Below are 23574 nucleotides of genomic sequence, written 5' to 3' on the forward strand. Positions count from 1 at the left end.
CACTGAAAAAGTAAAATGTACACCCTCTGTGAGCTGTCCTGACTTATCTGGTGTGATTTGCCCTCAACAGCATTGCTGAACCTTGTGACTTTGCAGTGGGAATTCTGGAACGGGGGAAACGTTTCCCAGTTTGGAAAGTTGCTCTTGGGATGTGTCCAGCCTCTCAGACCTGGGGATTTTGTTCCTGCTTATTTCCTATCACCTCTGTGGGTCATAACAACCTTTCTTTCTTTCCAAAACTGTCTCCTCTGTACCTCAAGTACTTCCTGTTGGAAGTTTTTAGTGGCAGCCCCATGGAATGAGTCAGCTCCATGCTGCTCACACTCTGTTGAACGAAAGGACTCTGAAGGAATAATTCCCTTATTACTGAAGCCTGGGTTTGACAAAATTGTAGAATTCAGTGCTCTCTTGTAGCTCTGTGTGTCTAATTGATAGAAGGCAAACACCAAAGCCTCATGTGAATCATGGAATTATTCAGGTTGGAAAAGACCTCCAGGGTCATCGAGTCCACCCTGTGCCCAATTCCCCCCTTGTCCCCCAGCCCAGAGCACCGAGTGCCACCTCCAGGCCTTCCTTGGACACCTCCAGGGATGGGGACTCCACCACCTCCCTGGGCAGCCCCTGCCAGTGCCTGACCACCCTTTCCATGGAGAAATTCCTCCTGATGTCCAACCTGACCCTCCCCTGGCACAGCTGGAGGCCGTTCCCTCTCCTCCTGTCCCTTGTTCCCTGGGAGCAGAGCCCGACCCCCCCCCCCGGCTCCCCCCTCCTGTCAGGGGGTTGCAGAGCCAGAAGGTCCCCCCTGAGCCTCCTTTTCTCCAGGCTGAGCCCCCCCAGCTCCCTCAGCTGCTCCTGCTGCTCCAGCCCCTTCCCAGCTCTGTTCCCTTCCCTGCACATGCTCCAGCCCCTCAGTGTCTCTCTTGTCCTGAGGGGCCCAGAACTGCCCCCAGGGCTGGAGGTGCCTCAGCAGTGCCAGCACAGGGGGACAGTCCCTGCCCTGGTCCTGCTGCCACACCATGGCTGGCACAGCCCAGGTGCCCTTGGCCTCCTGCCCACCTGGGCTCTGTTCAGCCACTGCCTTTTCCATTGGGCATCTTTCCAGCCCCTCTGTCCCCAGCCTGGAGCTTGGCCTGGGGCTGTTGTGCCCCAAGGGCAGGACCTGGCACTTGGTCTTAGTGAACCTCAGGTGTGAGTATGTGAAGGTCAGAGGCAGGAACACAAGAGCAGCAATGCTCTGGTTCATCATTCTGATACCTCCCTTCCTTAAAAGGCTCTGAGATGAGTGTATCTTTTAGAGGAAAAAAAATCAGTGTTGCATCCAGTAAGTTATTTCCCAGAGAAATACCAAAAATATCTTTCCCCTGAGCATTGGCCTTTCTGCAGTAGTTACCCTGGAGAAAATGCAAATACACTGTCCAGGCCACAAATAAACCCACTCTGGAATGGCATCACTGCTGGTGCCGGGTCCTGGCTGTGCTGCCAGGGTCCACCAGCCCTTTCCAGCTCCAGCACAGTCACAAACCAGAAACTCACCTCATGTCCTGCTTGTGTTTTCCACTTCTTGGAGTCTCTGAGGAGCTTAAAGATCACCTCACTCAAAGGACTTGGCAAACATGTCTCCACTCTGTGAGGAGGTGACTCCTGTGCTCCTCATCTGAAGTGTTTTCCCATCTGCCCAGTCTTTTCATGTGTTCTTTTTTTTTTTCCTAGAAAATTCACTTTCTTCCTCTTTTTTGTTTTGTGACCTGCATCCTACTCATTCCTGACTTGCCCAGCCCTGGGCAGGCACATCTGCAGGGCTGGGCCCAGCTCGGGCTCCTCAGCACAGCAGGGCCAGGGAGCTCCTGCAGCGGGGCCAGCGCAGGCTGTGAGGATGAGGAGGGCACTGGAGCATCTCCCTGAGCAGCAAAGGCTGAGGGAGCTGGGGCTGTTCAGCCTCCAGAGCAGACCCTGAGAGGGGCCCTCCCCCTGTGTGTCAGGGGCTGCAGGGAGGGGGCAGAGGATGGAGCAGGCTCTGCTCGGGGGGCCCAGCAATGGCACAGGAGGAACGGGCAGGAACTGATGCCCAGGAAGCTCCAGCTGGACAGGAGGAAGAACTTCTTCCCTGGGCAGTGCCCCAGCTCTGAACAGGCTGCCCAGGGAGGGGCTGGAGTCTCCTCCCTGGGGAGATTCCAGAGCCCTCTGGACACAATCCTGTGCCCTGTGCTCTGGGCTGGCCCTGCCTGAGCAGGGAGGTAGGAGCAGTGACCCACTGGGGTCCCTTCCAGCCTGACCCATCCTGGGATTCTGGGATCCTTTGGCAAGAGGAAAGGACAAGACCAGCTACTTATAAAAGCCAGGGAAAGAAGCAAGGTCTGAAACATATTTAGGTTTTGGCTTTATACTTGAGACTCTCAAACTCTATTTTCCCCTTGCATTCCCCAAATACTCTTTCCTCCCTGTCCCACCATCCTGTGTCATCCCGGCCCTAATGACACCTTCTGTGTCATTCCTGTCCCAGAGCCCTTCAGAGCTAATCAGGACATTTAGGATTAATGGCTGTGCTTTCCTGTTTCCATCAACTAAATGGATATTGCTCATCTGGAGTTTATGGTCAGTGCTGATGGCTCTAAAGCTCCTTACAGATATGATGCCATAAAAAAAATGTAAAGGCTCTTGATGGTTTATTATTTTTTATATGTAATATTTACTGCCTTTCCCTGCCTTCTTGTGGAACATAACGAATGGTGTTCAGCTCCCTGCAAACGTGTGGTAAATCAATTGTTCCACAGTTTTTTCCAAGTATCCTTACTTAGTGTTGGTTTTCATGCACACGTTTTGGAAACTACGTAAAATATGCCTTAAATAGCAGAATAAGATAAATGCCAGGGCTCTTACAGCTTCTTCCACCTGCTTTCAATGCAGAGCTGCCAAACAATTCCAGTGCTTTATAGCCTGTTGTCCCAAATCAGATTCTGTGTTACTTTTGGTTTAAGGGCTAATAGCTTTTTGAAATATATTAGTGTTTTCTGGTGACAGATCCAAGATTAGCTGTTTATCCATTGTTCCAAGAGGTATTCTATAATCCTGTGGCACAGTAAACTTTATGAGGAATTTTACAACCTTCAGTGAGTGCATTGTGTTTTAAAATGCTAAAAAAGCAGTTCAGGAGAGAAGGAAACAAAGCACTGCAGTGTGTCCCTCTGGTGTTCCACTGGCCTTTGAAGTGTTAGAGAGTGAGGAGGAATGACTGCAGGAGGAATGACTGCAGGAATGACTGCAGGAGGAATCACTGACAGCCACTGAAAAGCCTGCAAACCAAACCTTGAAGTGTTGCAGAACTTCTTCACTGGGGGCATATTGGCCTTAATACCATGAGCATCAAGAGTGGTGGGACTGTCCTTGAGCCCAAGTTGCTGCCAAACCTTGAGCAAGCCCTTGGTAGCACCAGCACTGAGGGAATGACACCCATTGGATTCACCTTCCCTGATTTTTTCGTGTAATGAGATGGAAAGTGGCGTGGGCAGCACATGGAGGAGGGGGATTCTGCCCCTCTGCCCCCTCAGCTGAGACCCCCCTGCAGAGCTGCTCCAGCCCTGGGGAACAGCACAGGGAGGACATGGAGCTGCTGGAGAGAGTCCAGAGGAGGCACCAAGATGAGCAGAGGGATGGAGCAGCTCTGCTGGGAGGGAAGGCTGGGAGAGCTGGGATTGTTCAGCCTGGAGAAGCTTTGGGGTGACCCAATTGTGGCCTTCCAGGAGCTGAAGGACCCAACAAGAAAGATGGAGAGAGACTATTCACAAGGGTCTAGGGTGACAGGACAAGGGGGAATGTCTTTAAACTGGCAGAGAATAGGTTAGATTAGATATTGGGAAGGAATTCTTGGCTGGGAGGGTGGTGAGGCCCTGGCACAGGTTTCCCAGAGAAGCTGTGGCTGCCCCATCCCTGGAAGTGTCCAAGGCCAGGTTGGAGCAACCTGGGCTAGTAGAAGGTGGAACTGGATGTGCTTTAAGGTCCCTTCCAACCCAAACCATTCTGTGATTTTATGATTTGGGGCAGTGCAAAAGCACATCCATTGCTCCACAGGTGGTTGATGCAGGGCAAGGCCAAGGCAGAGCTCAGGGAGGGCAGGGCTCAGGACATCCCGCTTTCTTGCACTGTTGCAAACTGTGGATACAACTTGGATGAATCTCTCCATAATGCTTTATCCCCCTTTTGCATGGAGGAAAAGGAAAACATCCCAGTGCTGCGATGAGACAGCCCAGAGCAGGGGGAACTGGATGGGCTCAGCACAGCTTTTTGCCTTTAAAAACTCCTCTGTGAGACCTTCAGCCCTAGATGCAAATGCACGTTCCCTCAGGGGATGTATTTCAGAGGCAGGGGCTAGCACATAATTTTCTCTCTCTGCCTCTTTAAAGATGTCATATCCTTCACCCACAACAAATGCTATTGTTGGAAAGAAAATGGAAAATCTTTCTGGCCATTCTTCTGAAATGAAAGCAGCAATCTTCAAAGCTAAGAACAATCCCTTCAGGGGAACTCAGTAACTACTCAAACCACACGAAAACAGGCGGTTTGTACTTGTGAGGGATGGAGACTCGGGACTGTTTGATCAGGCTGGAGGTACCTGTGGAGATGTTTGGGAGATGTTTGTGTTTGGCAGTGGCTGGAATGGTGTGTCACCGGGACAGGGGTGGGCTGTGCCTGGGGCCTGCTTTGACAGGGGGAGACAACAGCAGCCTATTTTGGGCACCAGTTTTCATTTTTAGGAGCAAAGTTCCAGGTTTTACTGAGCCTTGTGATCTGCTTTGCTCTGCAGCTCCGCCATCCAGCGACTGGTGTGAGCGGAGCAGCCTCGGCCGGAGCTGGTTGATCTCCCAGACAAAATTGGGGTTTGGTTTGTCCCAGATCTCCTGCAGTTTCACCTAGACATGAAACAAAGGGAGGGGACAGGGTTCAGCCATGAATGACTCCCCAGCTGAGAATATTTGTAATAAAAAGGAGGATTCTACCTGGAAAAAAGCTTCTTTTGGGGACCTCCAGGCTGGGATTTGCAGTTTTGTGGCCCCACCTCCCAAACCAACCACCCACTGCCCGTGGTGGGGACTATTTCAGCAGCAGTGCTGAGCTGAGGGTTTCAATGTGTTTCTTAGGGCTGCTTAAAAATGTGAAGGTGGAAGCAGCAGAGAATGGGACTTTGTGCAACACATGCCAGAGTCCAGACCTACCCTGGATGTCCCATTCCACACAGGCTCCAGTTGGGCTCCACATGTTGGGATTCACATGGAGAGTGGAGCCCTCCTGAACCTGCAGCCCCCAGTGAGTGTCTGAATGTTTGATCCATGACTGGATGCTCAGGATGATCAGAGGGATGGAGCATGTGTCCTGTAAGGAAAGGCTGAGAGAACTGGGATTGTTCAGCGTGGAGAAGAGAAGCTTTGGGGTGACCTGACTGTGGCCTTGCAGGGCCTGAAGGAACTACAACGGAGATGGAGAGAGACTGTTTACAAGGGAGTGACAGGACAAGAGGAATGGCTTCAAGCTGGCAGAGAATAGGTTTAGATGGGATATTGGGAAGGAATTCCTGGCTGTGAGGGTGTAGAGGCCCTGGCACAGGTTGCCCAGAGAAGCTGTGGCTGCCCCATCCCTGGGAGTGTCCAAGGCCAGGTTGGAGCAACCTGGGCTGGTGGAAGGTGTCCCTGCCCTGCAGGGGGTGGAATGAGGTGGTGTTTAAGGACCTGTCCAATCCAAGGCATTCCATGATTCTATGACTATCCTGAAAACTCAGTTCTGGGGACACCCAATGAAGCAACAGCAAATCTGGAATAAAATCCACTTTGGGTTTAGTTTTATTGGATTTTTTTTTCCTACTCTACCCTTCACTGAAGTGCACAAGGATACAGAGCACCTGTGAGGGATTGCTGAGACAAGCACTCGGAGTGTTTTGGGAACTGGGAGTACAGTTAACATGCAGATTCCCAAAATAAGACAAAAGGCTACCTGAGAGGGGAATGCAGTTGTTGAACTCCAAGTGTAAACACATATTTATCTGTTTCTTGACCTACTTGATTTTCTAAAGATTAAGAGCTGTTGGAAGTGTTCCTTTTGCTGGGATGAAAACCTCTTGAAATTTTTATGAGCAGCATCTTCTAAGTTCTGTCACAAGAATTTACTGATGTCAGTCAATGATGTTTAATTAGTGTGATGCAGACACAGACTGGCATTTGTTAAGCAGTTGTTGCAATCTGTGATTCCTCTTTATTGGGAGATTTAAATTTTTAAGACTAAAGATTAAAGCAGTGTGTTATTCCCACGTGGCCAGCCCACCATCCATAATCACAGCAGGATAAACACTGCCCTGGCGTGGCTGAAACAGAGTTAAAGCACAAATCCAGTGCAAGACATATCTGAATACTCCAAAAGAAGAATTACATAAAGAGACAAATAGTTGGGCACACTGGCTTGTAAAACTCACAGGATTCTTTTTGTTGTTGTTGGTTTCTTTAAGACACTGGTTTTATTTTGAGACCAACACACAGGGAGCTCTCATGGACGAGGAATAAAAGCAGGTGTCAGTTTGCCATTGACACCTGTGGCTGCACCACGGCCAAGTCTTGAAGATGAACCTTCAGTGGAGTCTCCATGACTCCCAACTCACCTCCTGCCCGTTCTGCCGGGGGAACAGGGGCTGGGCAGTGCACACCCTGAGTCCATGGGCTCAGGAAAGGCTCTGAGCCCTCAGCTGAACACTTGGGATAAGGTATGGAATAGTAAGTTATTCCTGAGCATGAGCTGTAGCATGTAGAAAGTCCCCAGAGCCAGGCTTAAGGAGCAGCTGAGAGGGGATACTCCATTCCTGGGATCACCTTTGCTGTGGCAGAGGCAGATTGCTACAGGAAGCAAGACCAGGCTTTTACTGAGATAATTAAACCCTGAGAGGTGTTTCCAAACATCCAAACAAACTGATTTCTGGTCTCTGTCTTGGGTGCACCATCAGATCTGCAGTTCTGACGGTCACAGAATCCCAGGATGTGCTGAGCTGGGAGGGACCCCCAAGGATCCTGGAGTCCAACCCTCAGCCCTGCACAGGCCCAGCCCCAGAGTCACCCCCTGTGCCCCAGAGGATCAGCCAAACCCTCCCTGAGCTCTGGCAGCCTTGGGGCTGTGCCCACTGCCCTGGGGAGCCTGGGCAGTGCCCAACCAGCCTCTGGGGGAAGAACCTTTGGCTGAGATCCAACCTAAGGCATCCCCACGTTAATAGGAACAGGGATATGTTGCAAATTGACTTTGGGATTTTTCTGCATTTCCCAGCTTCCCACTGGCATGGACACACTGCAGTGCTGCTGAAGGGGCCCCTGGGTCAGCTTTGAACTTAAGAGGCTGGTGGCAAACTGACCTCTTGTCCCAAAGGCTCTTGGTTTGGTCCTGGCCAGGCCATTTTTGTCAGCTCTTGGATTCCTTGGGAATTTAAAACCTGCTTTGAAAACCTGGGGAAATGGCTTCATCCTGAAAGAGGGCAGAGTTAGATGGGATATTGGGAAGGAATTCCTGGCTGTGAGGGTGGGGAGGCCCTGGCACAGGTTGCCCAGAGAAGCTGTGGCTGCCCCTGGATCCCTGGAAGTGTCCAAGGCCAGGCTGGACAGGGCTTGGAGCAACCTGGGCTAGTGGAAGGTGTCCCTGCCCATGACTGGGGGTGGGATTGGATGGGCTTTGAGGTCCCTTCCAACCCAAACCATTCCATGATTCTGTGATTTTTTTGAAGGTCTTCAGGTACCTCTTTGCCCCTGTAACCCAAAGGAACAGTATTCCCTGGCTCAGCTGAGATGTTCTGAGAGAATATGAGATGATGATTAGGGGTTGAAATGTGATAGGCTGTATAAGTATCTTCTGTAATAAAAATAAATAAGTGGGAACTTATTTTCTAGTCACACAAAAAGTCAATATTTAAAATGGGTTTTCTGATTTTTTCAATAATTTATCAAAATTTCAATGAACTTGCTCTTCTCCCTTCCCCCCTGTTTTTCAAGAAAGAAGCTGAAACTTTTCAAAAAAGCTCTAATTATAAAATGATTTAAGAATCAGATCCTGCTCATCAAGCTGAATATTGAAGTCAAAGCAGCAAAACTAAAGAACAGTTGAGGCTTAAGCTCTGATTCTGCTTTTTCTGAGTAAGTTCCTTCATTTCTGAACTCAATCAAGAGTTGAGGCCATTCTAGAAGGTTTATAAATGCTGATCCTGAAAGATCTTTATTGATAACCAATGCAAAGATCTTTTTAATATCCCTGAGGGAACCATAAAGCAATCTCATCAGCTAAAAGCACAATAAGTTGCTTCTTTTTTCCCAGCATTTCCCTGATGTGTCAGTGATGAGCTGTCCATGCTCACGGCCTGAACTTAAAAATTCATGAAATATGAATAGAGTTATTGGAACACAGAACTAAATATGTTCCCAACTTTGAAGATAAAACTGGAGAAAGTTACTTTTGTGCGTTGGCTGTTCCCATGGTGGGGGAAAGTGAAGGCTGGAGATAAAGGGTTCACTCCTTGATGGTAAATATGTGCCTGAAGTACTGTCAAAAATGACAGAGAGAGCAGACAATGTGCCATCAACTTCTTAACATCAGCTTCTGAAAACAAAAGATAGCTTTTGTTGCAAGCATTTACTCATTTCTCCAGCCCAGGCCTCCCATGGCCAAGGGATGGAGGGTACAGAGGAATTCAGGGATGTTGGTGACCCTTGCAGGGAGAAAACACAGTGGGAAAACCAAGGAAGGAGCCCATGGACAATATGGAGGCTAAAATTCACCTCCCTGATGGGGGTTGGACTTTCTCAGAGGTGGTTTTGGGCAGCAAAGTAACAAAGTGAAGCTGAATGATCAGGAATCCCTAAGAGTCTGAGGGAGAAAAGGGAAGATGAGCAACTCCTGAGCACTGCCTGTGAACAAAGAAATAACCCACTAACAGCACCCCAGCCAGAACTCTAAGATTTGGGGGAAACAACTCATGGCTTTAAGTTGAACCTTTTGGGGAGGGGGGGAAGTTTATTTTTTGGGTTTTTTTCCTCGTGCAGATCACGGCTTTCATGCAGGGATTTAGTCACAGATTTATGCAATTCAAGCAAATTTACCTAAAAGACTCAAACATCTGGTGGAGCTGAGGGAAGGCACCTTTGCCCTGTGCTCTGGAGAACACACAGCACTGGCACTGGCTCCAGTAAGTAGCAAAAGCTATTTTTTCCTGCCTGTTTTACATCTCCCAGAATGTGAGGAGAGTCTGCCCCAGATATGTCACGGTATCATGCCACCATCAGATGCTTGCAAAGTGATCAGGCTGAGATAACTCCTGGAAATCAAGCTATTCTTGTGTTTTTAAGTCTTCTTGTAATTGGCAGCTTGTGTTGTCTGTATTTTAAGGAGCAGAGATTTGAGCTAAAGCATTACTATGTCATTAACCAATCCACTGAATATTCATGATTTAGGGGATTTTTTTTCTCCCCACAGAAGGAAAGAAGTAATTATTTTGGCTAGCACTTGAAAAGTGTGTGTGTGCTGTTCATAGAACTCCACTGGAATGGGCAAAAATAGAATTTTTCTATTAGACATGCAAACTGATCTTCTCTCCTCTATACTGAGAAATATCCTTTAGTTCTTCTCTATTTAGTAACAATGTTTCGTGCCTTTTTTTGGTAGGAATGTAGTGAAAATGGAAGAAAATGAGAAAAAAAAAAGAAGAAAAAAAGCCCGGGCCCTCCAGTGGAGACTGAGCTAGTCCTTGGTTGAACCCTGACTTGAGAGTGGGGTCTCGATGAACCTTTTCATGTTTGTAGCAAAGGTGCAAAACCACAGTTTGTATTTGCTGTTGAAGTTTAGTTCAGTCTTGTGGTGGTGCAAAGCTCACAGGAAATCCATGCTCCAGGGCACGTGGGGAGCTGCTCTGGGGACTTTGATGCCACAAAGCACAACTTTGTCAGGTCTCCTGCAGCCTGACCCATCCTCAGGACAGGACACGATCCAACGGCCTGGAGTCGTGCCAGGGGAGGTTCAGGTTGGATATCTGGAAAATCTTCTTCTCTGAAAGGATTGTTGAGCACTGGCACAGCTGCCCAGGGCAGGGGTGGAGTCCCCATCCCTGGAAGTGGTCAGAGAGATGTGGATGTGGCCCTTGAGGTGGTGAATATGGTGGGGCTGGGTTGATAATCTTGGAGGTCTTTTCCAACCTTTTTCATTCTGTGATTCTCTGATTCAGGGGACTTTTTGATCCTCACTGTGTGTTGTGTGAAGTGCTCTGCTCTCCCCCATGTCGCTTTAGGGGAGGTGTTTGGCTCTCCCTTAACAGGAAGAAAAGCAGCAACAAAAACAGGCACCTGGGGAGGTGTTTGAACTTAATCCTTCCAGACAGGGCAGGGGGATATTACATGTATTTTTAATTTTTAGCTCTCATGGTGTTTCCCACACAGCATATTTTTTCCTTGCATGTTTTTGTGCCTATTCCTTTTCTCCTGCCTCGCTGCCCTCCCTGGGCCCACACACACTCACAGTGCCAGGTGTCCTGTGGCTGTCACCCTAAAGAGAGTTGTGGCTTCCTCCCTCCCTCCCTCCCTGCTTCCTTTGGGGACTTAGTTCTGCTCCTTTCTTGGAGAAAGTGGGGGTAAAATACTTCCCTTGTCCTTCAGCAAGGAGCTGCTTCAAATTCTTGTTTTTTTTTTTTTTAAGATCCTAAGAGTATAATTATTTTTCTTTTTTTGCAATAGGATCATATGTAATAGCCATGTGCCAAATGTCTTTAAATCCAGCTTTTTCCAAGCTATTCTGTAATTAAAATAGATCTTGCTGTTTCTGTGCAATGCACCAACCTGTCTTCAGTGGGAGCACTGGGTAATGAAGGACAACAGGAATGGGTGTCCAGCCCAGGCTGCTTCAGAATAAGCAGCAGGCAGTTTTCTGTTAGCACAAATATTTCTGCTCCTGACAGTTCAGGCCATGTGGTTTCCCTTTTTGGTAAACTGCTCTGCAAAGCTGAGGTGGTGTTTGTTTATTTGTTTAATAAAAAGTGCTTTTATTGATCTAGAGAAAACATCCCAGTTGTCAGCCCTGGAAACAAAACTTGTGCTTACCATGTGCCAAAATACCCCTGAAGAACCCCCAAAGCTGCAGGTGTTGGGCTAAGCTTCCCCTCAGTGCCAGCCAAAAGCTGGTTTTCAGCAATTTGTAAGGTATTTCCAGCTTCATGTCACCCAGACCATTCACATCTTTTCACCTTCTTAGCAGAATAATGAAGCTGAGTGTGGATGATGGACTGACCACGGTATTTTAGGGAGTTATGTGCCTGTCACTCTTCTCTAGGCTTGTAGCAGGGTCCTGGCTCTGAATGTAGAAGCCATAAAAGATTTCATGTGCAGCTAGGACTAAATTAAAGCTCCAACTCCTCCAAAGCAATTTTAGGTTTGTTTCCATGGCATTGATTTTTTTATTTTAATTTTTTTTTGTTTTGTTTTTAATTATGGCTCGGAGGTGAGCGGGGTTATTCTTACCTTTTGAAAAGTTGCCTTGTAGGATACAATGACTCAAGGTTGCTTGAATTTTTAATCCGTGTTGGTGTCACCTCTCTGAAAAGCGGGGTTAACTGTGGCACGTGGATAGAGCCGGGAACAGCGGGGCTGGTGGGGTGTTCAGTGGGGGCTGTGCTCTCAGGAGAATATTCACCGTTCTGGCATTAATGGATGTGAATTCTAGTGTATGATGTTTTTATCACTCCACCTCGTGTTGGTGTTCGAGGAACAGCCGATCCTCGCTCCAACGCCGTTCCCCAGCGCCGACACAGCGCGTTTGGGGAGCGGGATGCTCCCGTTGTGATGCCGTGTCTGTCACAGAAGGCCGGGGCTCCAAGGGGGAGGATGAGGCTCCAAGGGCGAGAGTAGGGCTCCAAGGGCGAGGGTAAGGCTCCAGGGGAGAGGGCAGGGCTTCCATGCGGGAAAGCCGGGGCGCAGAGTTCGGGAGCGGACCCCGCACCGGCCTGGGGGGCTCAAACTTTCAGCGACACGGACGAGCCCGAGCGCGTCACCGCCACCGGCCCCGCCTCGACCCGGGGGAGCCCCGCGCCCCCCGCCCCGCACCCGCCGCGGGGGCGATGCCGATGGCGATGCCCGGCCGAGCTGCGGGGGAAGCGGGGGCGGCCCCCGGGCCGGGCTCGGGCCTCCATGGCGGGCTGTGCGGGGCTGTGCGGGGCTGTGCGGGGCTGTGCGGGGCTGTGCCGCAGCCGCGGGCCCCGCGCGGGGGCGGGGGCTCTTCATCCCTCTCCTCCTCCCCTCGCCCGGGAGGGGCGGGAGCCCCGCGCTCCCCGCGCTCCCCCCGGTGCGGGCGGGGGATGCCCCGAGCGCGCAGCGCAGCAGCGGCCCCGGCCCCCCCCGCGGCGGAGGCGGGCGAGAGAGAGGCGGCGGGCTCGGAGGCAGGCTCGGCAGGCGGGAGAGAGGAAGCAGGCAGGGCTGGGCGGTGATGCCGGTGCTGCCGCAGCGCTCGGCGGCCCCGCGGCCGCCCCGCAGCCCCGGCGCGGGCGCCCAGCGCGGGGCATGAAGTGGCGGCGGCGGGAGCGCGGCGGGCGGAGCGGGGCGGGCGGCCCCGGCCGCGCCTCCTCTGCGGGGCCATAGTCCGGGGCGGGCTCCGCTGCTCAGCCTGGGCGAGCGGTTCTGCTGCTCGCCGGCCCCGCTGCTCGCCGGCCCCGCGCTCCCCGCGCTCCCCGTCCCCGGCCCCGCGATGTGCGCGCAGCGGGGCCCGCGCCCGTAGCCCTGCGGCTGGCGGGGCCCCTCGGGAAGTTTGATGGCTTCTCTGAGGAGAGTCAAAGTCCTGCTGGTGTTGAACCTCATCGCCGTGGCTGGCTTCGTCCTCTTCCTGGCCAAGTGCAGACCCATCACGGCCAAGAGTGGAGACTCCTTCCATGACATCCATCCCAGGGCAGAAGTGGCCAACTCGACAGCCCACGGCGGCAGCTCCATCCAGGATGCGGTGCTGAAGAGGCTCTCGCTCCTAGAAGACATAGTCTACAGGCAGCTGAATGGTAGGAATAGTTCTCCTGCTTTAAATGCCTTTTGGGAATGGTCGTGGGTGGTGAATCGAGGCTCAGAGCAGGTGCCCGGCTCGCTTGAAGTTCGCATGCCAGACCCGTGCTTTTCTCTGTGTTATTGTGCAAACGGGGTCTGAATCAGTTTAGCACCTGATTTCCAAGTTCCGTGTGTGTTTAAAGCCCGGAGTAGCTTGCACAGGATGGGAGGAAATCGTAATAACAGAATGCTGCCTTTGAGATTCAGAGCAGCGGTCAGGAGATGACAGAGGCACGATTTCTGCATCAAACGAGCAGGGTGTGCAGTGGGCGAACATGGGTTGGAGGAGCACAGTGTGTATTGATTGAGGGAATGGCTTTTACTCCTCCAGAGTTGGGTTTTTGGAAAGGAGTTTTTAAATGGCTCAAGTGTGTTGCATCATTGGAGTGCAGAAGGTCAGAAAGCAAAGGCACTTTCTCTGTGAAGTTAAGCAAAGTATTCAGTATTTCCTATGGCTCAGCACTGACGACTGCTAATTAAAATCTCTAGTAATGCTTCTCTTTATAGCACAGCAAAGGGATTTCTATTAAAATCTCACCAGGTTCAGTAGTTCCGAGATGTCAAAAGGGAGTTTTAAAGATGCTGTGCAGGATAGAGAAATGCATTGTAAAGACATAAGAAATCTGGCTGAGGTATCTCATTAAAACACTCACTGTGGAAGCTGTTTTTTCTCAAGTTGTTCCCCATAGATTCCCAACTGGGGTTGGTCTCTGAACCAGGAGTCCTGTTTATTGCTTCCAGCCTCTGTAGCTTTAACACCTGCAAGTTTTCTAGAGTCAGAATTAGCAGAGTCAATGTTTTTTTGGCCATGTCAGTGTGATTCCCTCTCTGAGTTTTGAATATGAAGCTGATGCCCGGTTCTGTGCCGTGTTGATCCGAGAGCTGCTGTGCCCCGAGTGCTGAACCCGAGCTCGTGCTGCTCTGACTTCTGCACCCGGGAGGTGAGGCAGGTGCAGGAGCGCAGCGTGCCCTCCCTGTGCCAGTTGGCAGTGCCCTTCCCTGTGCCCAGCCTTGGCTCAGTCCCTGTCTGGGCTTTGGGGATGGCACTGGGCGCAGTGAGAAGCGGGAAAGTGTTGTTTATATTCCTGCCTTACACACTTGCATGAGGAACCCGTCCTGCCTGTGCCCGGCACCACGAGATGTGGGAGCAGCACTGTTGGCTGACAAATGTGGTGAAGTGTAAGAATAACAAGGAATAAGGTAGAAAGCTGCATGTTATTTATAATCAAACTGTGGAACTGCCTGCTCCTGGGTTTGCTAGGGCAGAAGTTGCTGGGGAGATCTAGGCAGTTATTTAAAAACAGGCAATAGCTGCGAGACAGGAGCCCTCACACCAGGACCTTGCACTAGGACAAGTAATCATGATGCAGTCTGCCCTTCCCACAAATACACAGGGAGAGCTGAAGTGGTAAGATATTGCCCTTCCTCGGTGGCTCCCTGCTCTGTTGTGCTCTGGGGGCTGCTCTTGGGGCTGGCTGGGGTTGTGAGAGGAGCTGGGAGCTCAGGACAGCTCTGTGCTCTCCTCAGGCTGCTCTGGGCACTGGGAGCACGTTCTGGTGTTGCACTGGAGCCTGCTCAGCGCCCAGGAGCAGCGATGCACCTACAGACCAGGGGAGGCAGAGAGGGAATAGAGATCTTGCCCATATCACAGACGTTTTCCTAGGGCAGGCAGAGAGCTGAGCACATAAATGTGACATCTTGTCTGGCCTCTGCATCCTGGGGTGATTTATAGCAACACTGATCAGTCTGGCTAAAAAAATAGCTCTGGCACAGTGCTTATGTAACTTTGGGTCAAGTGTATCTTTGGCACATGTGGTTTTGAGAGGAGCACAATGTGCCCAGTTCTCTGAGTGATGTCTGTGTGTTGTGCTTCAGCAGGACAGGGGTTCAGAGCAAGATGTGGGGTTCAGGTGAACCCCACATCACCACTGAAAGGGAACAGTGACCTGTGCTGGGACAGTCCCTGGGAGCGGCTGGTCCAGCTCCCCCGCCAGGAATTTTCTGTGCCTGGATCATCATTCCTTCTGGGCACTTGAAGAAAACCTAAAGCTGAAATCCTGCTGCCCCCTTGGAGTGTGCAAACATGAGTTCACTCCTCCTCTTTGATTTTTGGCTGGGGGAGTTGTGTGCTGGTGCCTCACCAACCCCACCTGAGCTCTTGACCAAGCCCCTGCAGAACAATCCACCCAGAGGTTGTGTAAGGTCGTATATCACTGTAAATCTGACCCATGGTTTAGCACAAAATCATAAAATATAGTGTCCTGTAGTGCAGCATGTGGAAAATCTGCACCTTGGGAAGCATCAGGAAGCGTTTGGCCGAAGAGAGAAACTACCCCCCAGTTTGGGAGCAGCCAGCTATGGATTTTTTCTGCATTATAGGACTTGGCTGGGTTTCAGTGGGAGTTGAAGCCATCTTTAAAAAACTGAATCGCTTAAAAAGCTCCATTCTGTAAAGATTAAATGAGCAATCTGATCATACCATTGCTGTGGGTTTGGTTTGTGAGTCATGTAGTGTAAAGCATATTGGAAATAACAGCCCTCTGTGGTACAGCAACCCTCATGTTTTATGTGTCTGTATTTATTTATCTCTGTAAACATTGGCCGTGAAAACAACCTAAACAGCACTGCCTTGGGCCTGGTAAAGGAAGGATTTGACACAATCACTCTTTTTGAATGACAGTTCTCTGGTGGGCCATCCTGGAAATAACACCAGGCTGCCTCTCACTCCTCTCTGTGCAAGAAGAGCTGTCCCAGACGTGACCCAGCCTGCCTCCCACGATGCCTCCTCACTTCCCAGATGATGCACTTTGCTGGTCTCGCAGAGTTTTGGAGTTAACTTGGGTAGCAGTGCACAAACCTACACTGTGTCAGCCACTTGTTTCACATGGGGGTTGAAAGAGCACCCTGGGAATGCTCCACAGGATCGAGGAGTCACCACAGCAGGCACTGGCCTGGTGCAGTTTTCTCCTCATTCTAATGAGTACCCATGAAAAGACTTGGGTTTGCCCCAAATTGTCTATTTAGTCTTCTTGTGGCCTGATTGAGAACTGTATGTGCGCTTTGTTCATTCTAGAAGTTTATTATTGCTCCCAATTCATTGCACAAGTTGTGTGGAGTTTGCTTTTTGCTGTTCTGTTGCTTTTTGCTGCTCTCTAATCGGATGGCTCCCACACACAGAAGGATGAGGGTGCCCTTTGAAATGGAGGGCTTTGTATGTGCAGGCACTGATCTGGAAATTCAGAGGATTTTTAATTTCTGGAGTCACTTTTATGGCTGGAATTCTCTTATTCAGCAGATGTTCAGAGAAAGCTAATGAAGGGCAGAAAGGAAAGTGTGTATTTTACTTTGGGTATTAGCTACAACTTGTCTTTTTGATCCAAACCTATTTTTCTGTGTGCTGACATTTACATAAGCACAAATTGTGGTCCAGATTATCTCCAACTTTATGGAGATTCGCACAAATGAACTTTTCAGTTTGTTGCTGTGTTTGCAAAGAGAGGGTTTCTGTGCTTGTGTGACCGGGTAGGGAGTGAGGAGCTGGAGGGAACAGAGACTCAGGAGAGAGCATCCAGCTTGGGCAGGAGCCATGGGCTTCCTGGGAAGGGCTGGGCAGTCACAGAATCACAGAGTACTCTGAGTTGGAAGAGACCCACAGGGATCAGTGAGTGAATGGCCCATGTGGGGATCAAACCCACGCTCTTGGTGTTATTGGCACCATGCTCAGCCCAGCTGAGCTCATCTCGGGGTCTGCCTTTATCCATTCCCATTCCTCTGGGGTCGTGTGGGAACCCATGAGTGACCATGAGGCGTTTGAGAAACTGGGCATTTACAGGATCCTGAGACAGCAAAGGTGGGCCAACTTTCTGGCATCAGACTGGCCTGTAGGATGAGTGCCATGGCTGGAGGAAAGCTGATGTTTGTGTCATGTGTACAAAGACACTGCTCACTGTGAGACCCCTCAGTGGGATGGGTCCCGTGTCTGTTGTGTGGTGAGAAGTGGCTCCTTTCCCTTCCTCCCACAGGGAATTGCCCAGGTAGCTTTTGAGTGGCTTCCTTGAGCTCTTGCATTACCCTCTTCCACCTCCCTTCGTGCTCTTGAAGGTGTCCTGGATCCCACCCTGGCATGGGAGATGTTCACAGCAGGGCAGGGTGTGTTTACCCCCTCCTAGGAGGAGAGAGGATGAGGGTGGGCATGCCCTGGGCAGGAGGAGCTTTGGGAAGTTGGACATCTGGCTGGGTGGGATGTGCAGGGTCCATCAGCAGGTTCCCTTATGTGTGCAGGGTCCATCAGCAGGTTTCCTTATGTGTGCAGGGTCCATCAGCAGGTTTCCTTATGTGTGCAGGGTCCATCAGCAGGTTTCCTTATGTGTGCAGGGTCCATCAGCAGGTTCCCTTATGTGTGCAGGGTCCATCAGCAGGTTTCCTTATGTGTGCAGGGTCCATCAGCAGGTTCCCTTATGTGTGCAGGGTCCATCAGCAGGTTCCCTTATGTGTGCAGGGTCCATCAGCAGGTTTCCTTATGTGTGCACTGCTCTGGGGCTGCTCCAGTGCTGAGTGTTCATCCCAGGCAGGAGCAAAGAGCCTGGGTCTGATCTGGTGTGTTGTCCTGTCTCCCCCTCCATCTGCATCTGACCCTGCAATCCCCTCCTCTGAACCCTGTGCACCAGAAGCTCTTGAGGTCAATACATTCAGTCATTAAAGCTGCCAGTTTGAGAACAAGGAGTGCAGGAGGGAGAGAACTCTAAATAAACCCTGGTCCTGGGTGTGGGGAGGCCATCACCTGTATCTGCCACCTTGAACAGATGGCAGCTGATCCCTTCTGCTGGTCCCTGGTTACCTGAGCAACCTTCCACCCAGCTGGGCTGGGACAAACACCTGCCTGTCCGTGTTCAGAGGGTCTGGCTCTGGATTAAAGCCTCTGAGGAGAGTGAAGGCTCTAAACTCCCTCTCTAGTGCTTTTTGGTGGATACACAACAGCAGCTGAGTTTTGTCAGCGAGACAGGAATAATGTGGCATCTGAATAGTGTGGAAAATAGTATGAAAAGTCTTTACTTCAAGCCAAAAACAGAAAACACCATGAAAGGGCATTGCTGACTTACCCTGAGCTCTTCCATTAAATTTTACTTCGTGAATTCACAGCAGGTCATAGAATCACAGGATGGTTTGTGCTGGAAGGGACCTTAGAGACCATCCAGCCCCAACCCCCTGCCATGGGCAGGGACACCTTCCACTAGCCCAGGTTACACCTTTCACTAGCCCAGGTTACACCTTCCACTAGCCCAGGTTACACCTTTCACTAGACCAGGTTACACCTTCCACTAGCCCAGGTTACACCTTCCACTAGCCCAGGTTACACCTTGCATTAGCCCAGGTTACACCTTCCACTAGCCCAGGTTACACCTTGCACTAGCCCAGGTTACACCTTTCACTAGACCAGGTTGCTCCAGCTTGATGTCGTAAAAGATCAGGGAGAATAAAAGGCATTTGCAAATTGTTGAGAAAAGAGAGCAGTGATGAAGAAGTGCTGAAGTGAAGCTGGTCAGGAAAGGGGGGAGCAGAGCAAGCTCTTTCCCTAAAGAAATGCACAGAGTAAACTGCTGCTTTTACCGTTAAAAGTTGAAGAGGAACTTTACATTCCTCGGTGGTGAAATAAGCCTATATTCAGTTTTTAGAGAAACCTGCATCTGTGCTTTTGCACATGGAATGATTTGCACATGCTGAGACAGGACCGAGCTCATGCCAGCAGCCTCCTGCTCCCTGACTGTGCTCTCATCTGCTTATCCAATTAGGAAATTAACTTTGGGAGGGTTGCACATGGACACGGAGGCTGATACTGAACCACAGCCCTTAACAGGCTCTTGCTCTCCCCCTTGTAAAGTGGCCCTTAATTAACTTAAACCACTTTATAGATATGTGGATTTGCTTCCCATAAGGATAAGATAATGCTTATCTTCTATAACACTTATCATCCTCCAAACACATTACAGACTTAGCTAACTACTGACCATAGAAATTATGTATGGAAATAAGACAGATTAAAAGTGGTTCTATCAGCAGTTAGTAGTTTGTAATAGCACTACACCCACAGACCAGTAATACTGAGATTTTAACAGGTAGGTAGTACATTAACTAAAAAGGTAAGAAATTCTCTGAATAAGATAAATAACTGTGTAAATAACCGAGGGTGAGGAAAAGCTGTTTGTAGGCAGAAGGGCCCAAACCTTAATCATGTTATTGAAATCAAATAGCTCTTTATAAGAGCACAGGCTCGCTGGGTGAAATCTTTGATGGAAGAAATGGTGATGTGGAGATAAGTGAGAGGTGATGGGGTGTGACTGCTGTGTTAACTGTGGCCCACAGGAGCTGGGATGCTCTTTCCATGTCAGTCCCACAACTATGATATATAGTCCTGAAGTAGAAACCAACTGTATTATGCTGTATGGCCTTATATATTTTATAGCAACTTGATAAAGATTGCTGCTTGAACATTTATTATGTACCTGAGGGATTTGGTTTCCTAATTCCCCATTAGGAATAATACGAATTATGCAGATTCAGTACCTGCTTTTAGAAGTTCCCAGCCTAAACTTCCTAAGTGCAGGAGAGAGCTCAAGACACCTGAGGGCTGCAGCCTCTAAATCACCCTCAGCAGGGTCACAGGAACTGGGTCTGATACCCATCAAAGAGTGAATAAAGGAAATACTTCTTAGAGAAACAATATATTTAAAAGATGAGGCTTAAGACAGTCATTTAGGAAGCATCTGGAAGCTTAGACATTATTGTGACAGTTAGTTTACAACCAGCTGATGAGGAACTGATAGATAACTTTTGGGTTTGATAGTTGTTTGGCATCGTGATCTGAATATTCCCTGTCACTGGCAACGAATGAGTAATAAGCCACTAACACATTTGTCATGCAGAGACAACACAGGATTCATGAGATGCAACTGCAGTGACCAGAAAATGGTGACAAGGGTGGTATTTTATTTTTGCATATTAATAAATGAACGGAGAAGCAGAACCCTGTTGGTAAAATGAGAAAGGAACATTACATTTATCCTGCCTTCTTAATCAGGCAGATCTTGGAAATATCTTTCTAAGGATGCAAAAACCCCAGAAAGGTGCTGTAATTACGTGATTTTCAGTCTGGATCAGTAATGTGCTATTGTGTCACCAGTGAGAGACATTTGGAGCTGGATGTATCTGGAAATCACGGACATTTAGGAAAGATCTGAAGCTGCTAGAGAGTGTCCAAAGGAGGGAACCGAGGATGGGGAAGGGCCTTGATTTGAAGCCGTGGGAGGACACTGAGAGCACTTGGTGTGTTCAGCTGGAGCAGAGGAGACTGAGGGAAGACCTCACTGCAGTTCCACCTTCCTGGGCAGGGGCAGAGGAGGGGCAGGGACTGAGCTCTGCTCTGGGGGGACCAGGGACAGCAGCCAGGGAATGGCTGGAGCTGTGTCAGGGCAGGCTCAGGTTGGATCTCAGCCAAAGGTTCTTCCCCCAGAGGCTGGTTGGGCACTGCCCAGGCTCCCCAGGGCAGTGGGCACAGCCCCAAGGCTGCCAGAGCTCAGGGAGGGTTTGGCTGATCCTCTGGGGCACAGGGGGTGACTCTTGGGGCTGGGCCTGTGCAGAGCTCAGGGTTGGACTCCGTGATTCTTGGGGGTCCCTCCCAGCTCAGCATATTCTGGGATTCTGTGATATTTCAGTGCCTGGGGTCATCCTGCCTGGCTTCCAGGTGCCTCTCCAGAAGGGCAGGACTCAGCCCTGGGTGCAGTGTCACACCTGAGGGGCTCACAAAGCACTTTGGACACCCCAAAGCCTTTGGGATGGCAGCAGGCACTGCTGAGAGTACAGTCCCATGCTTGCCATCTTGGAGATCTTCTGCCTTGGCCAGGCAGGACAGATGGATGAAGTTGGCTTTAGGCATATGCTTGGATTCTGGGGAGTCCTCTGGTCTGCTCCAGGCCACCATCCTCCCTCCTTCCTCCGCTCCTGGTGGGAAGCACGTGCTGTCTGGGAGCAAACCTGCCTGTTAACAAGGCACAGCACAACAGCAAACAGAAATGTGCCTGCCCAGGTACTTAAAGAGGTTTGACTAATTTTGTGATTTGTGCCACTAATCTTTACCTAAAATGGAACATCTGGTCCAGATGTTGTGGCAGGCTGCCAGCTCCCAGCTCCTCCAGATACACCTGAGCCCCAGGATGGCTGAGGATATCCTGCAGTTGATAGATTACATTTTAAAAGAAGGCTTTTTTGGGGTAAGACATCCTTGTGGAAGCCTGCAAATGGGCTGTTTAAACTGAATACTCAGAGTATTGACCCTCCTGTGAGTCAACAGCAGTGATTGAACTCCAGTGATGTATCCGAGTGGCACGAGATGATTTTTCCTAAACAGTTTTGGGAGTACAAGCGACTGTATTTTTTTAGCCCTCAGTCCCCACGGTCAGATTTCTTCAAGAAATTGTTGAATGCTTTACATCTCATTGCTACAAGCCTTGCTAGTTGTGCCTATAAATCTAATAGCTATCGACCCACATTCTGACATTCCCTGATGGTTGTCTAAAAATAATGCGGGAATCATGCAACGAGAGCCTGACGTAAAACAGTGAGGAGAGAGCTGAGCCATCACACCCCCTGCCCTGGGTGCAGCTGAGGGCTCTGATGTTTGTAATCCTTGGGGAGATGCAAAGTTGTCTGAAAAAGAAAGAAGATTCCCTGTGAGCTGGATAAAAAAATCCCAGTTTGCCTTTTCCGTTTTCCAAACCCGATGCTCGGCGCTCACGCTGTGCAACGAGTCCTGGTTCCTGTGATCCTGCCCTCCCAGGGATTCACTCCCTGGGATTCACTCTGATACCTGAGCCCCCCAGACAGTGATCCAAGGGCTGTCTGCCATGTCACAGCACTTGTTTTGCCTCGGAACAGGAAACACCTACAGCGTCCCAGGGTCTCCAGTGTGGGAGTAATATGATAACTCTCCATTAATGAGTTTGTTAAAAATAGGGATCTTCCTTGGCTGTTGTGCAAGAGCACCATCCTTCCTGCTGAGAGGGAAAAGGAATGATCCCTGAAACTCCAGGGCTGTGTCACACCCATTAAGTGTGCACCAGGCTGACCTGCCTTGGTGCATGTGGGGACTTAATGTCAGCACCCTAAAACCACCGGGGTGATGTGTCAGCACTGGGTGCTGAGGAGGGAAGGGGAATCCTTGGTCCCCTTCTCCTTTAGTACCCTCAGCTTGTGTGCAAGTGGAAATGACTTAGAATCCTGGGATGGTTTGGGTTGGAAGGGACCTTAAAGCTCATCTCATCCCACTCCCTGCCATGGGCAGGGACACCTTCCACTAGCCCAGGTTGATCCAAGCCCTGTCCAACCTGGCCTTGGACACTTCCAGGGCTGGGGCAGCCACAGCTTCTCTGGGCAACCTGTGCCAGGGCCTCCCCACCCTGGCAGGGAAGGATTTCTTCATTATATCTCATCTACACCTTTCTTCCTTCAGTTTAAAGCTGTTTAGTGTCGTGTTCCTTCCCATGGTTCGAGGTGAGGTTTCCCAGCACCGGCACTTCCCTGAGTCTGGAAGGGGAAGGCTCTGGGTGGCAAGAGCTGGGCCCTGCCCTGTGCCACCTTTGGGCATCTTTGCTCCCTCTGGCTCTGTTCCCCAGCACCTGGATTAGATACAGGACTTTCTTTTCTCCCATCTCCTTGCTGTAACAGCAGGGCCTTTTTGTGTCTGTGGGCAATGGGAATCCAAATTGCTTTTCCTTGGCACGTCCAAGCGCTGCTGAGGTACAGAAAGCAGCAAACCCTGTATAAGAGAGAAAATCAACAGTGGATTAACAGACACCAGCAGTGCCTCAGCTGAGTTATTCTGGTGTTTCCTCAAGCTGCATCAGAGGCAAGCAAGGTCTCTTACCTGATGGTTGTCAGAATTGATTTAACCTTAGTTTTAATCTTCATTTGCTTGTGTCTCAGGGAGGGTAATGGCCCACCATGGTTGTGCATGTGCTCAGAGGATAAAGATGAAGTGAGAAGGTTAATTTTAAAATAACAATTAGAATTTCTTTCTGGGTCTTTGCCCATATTACACTTCCAATTCAATCAGAAGAGCACTCACGTTTGCACCAAATTACCACTAATTCTTCCAAAGCACTTGCTTGATCATACTTTAAAAACACAAAGTGAAGGAGGAGAATAAAAGAGTGAAAAGCCATTTAATGAATTTTAAAGCTCACTTATATTCCATTATTGGGTTTTAAATAAGTTTTGTTGACCTCTGTGTGTTTTTATTTTTTGCCACCTTCAGTGAGGTGTCATGGAACACTCGAGTGCTTTAAATAGCTGGGAACATAAAACCCCTGTTCCTCTAGATCTTATTGCAGTTTTTCCCCTTTGCACTGACAAGACAATAATAGTAATAACCACTACACTTGTGTAAACCTGTAGTCAAGGCTGGGGCCATGTTGTACTTTTCCCTTTGCTAAGTGCAGACCAAATGCCA

The 23574-nt window shown here is 49.8% G+C and overlaps 2 protein-coding genes across 2 annotated transcripts in view; both read left to right on the top strand.

The window, feature by feature from the left end:
- AUTS2 (activator of transcription and developmental regulator AUTS2) overlaps nucleotides 1–23574 on the top strand; it is a 1122443-nt gene that overhangs the window by 829853 nt on the left and 269016 nt on the right. The window lies entirely within an intron of this gene.
- Nucleotides 12468–23574, top strand: part of GALNT17 (polypeptide N-acetylgalactosaminyltransferase 17) — a 217753-nt gene continuing 206646 nt past the window's right edge. Inside the window, exon 1 of the mRNA XM_064677617.1 lies at nucleotides 12468–13030. Coding sequence (XP_064533687.1) covers nucleotides 12793–13030 — 238 coding nt within the window. The 5' untranslated portion in view covers nucleotides 12468–12792. The remainder of the gene's footprint in view (nucleotides 13031–23574) is intronic.

The sequence above is a fragment of the Pseudopipra pipra genome, chromosome 21 (genome assembly GCF_036250125.1).
Source record: "Pseudopipra pipra isolate bDixPip1 chromosome 21, bDixPip1.hap1, whole genome shotgun sequence".
NCBI lineage: Eukaryota > Metazoa > Chordata > Aves > Passeriformes > Pipridae > Pseudopipra > Pseudopipra pipra.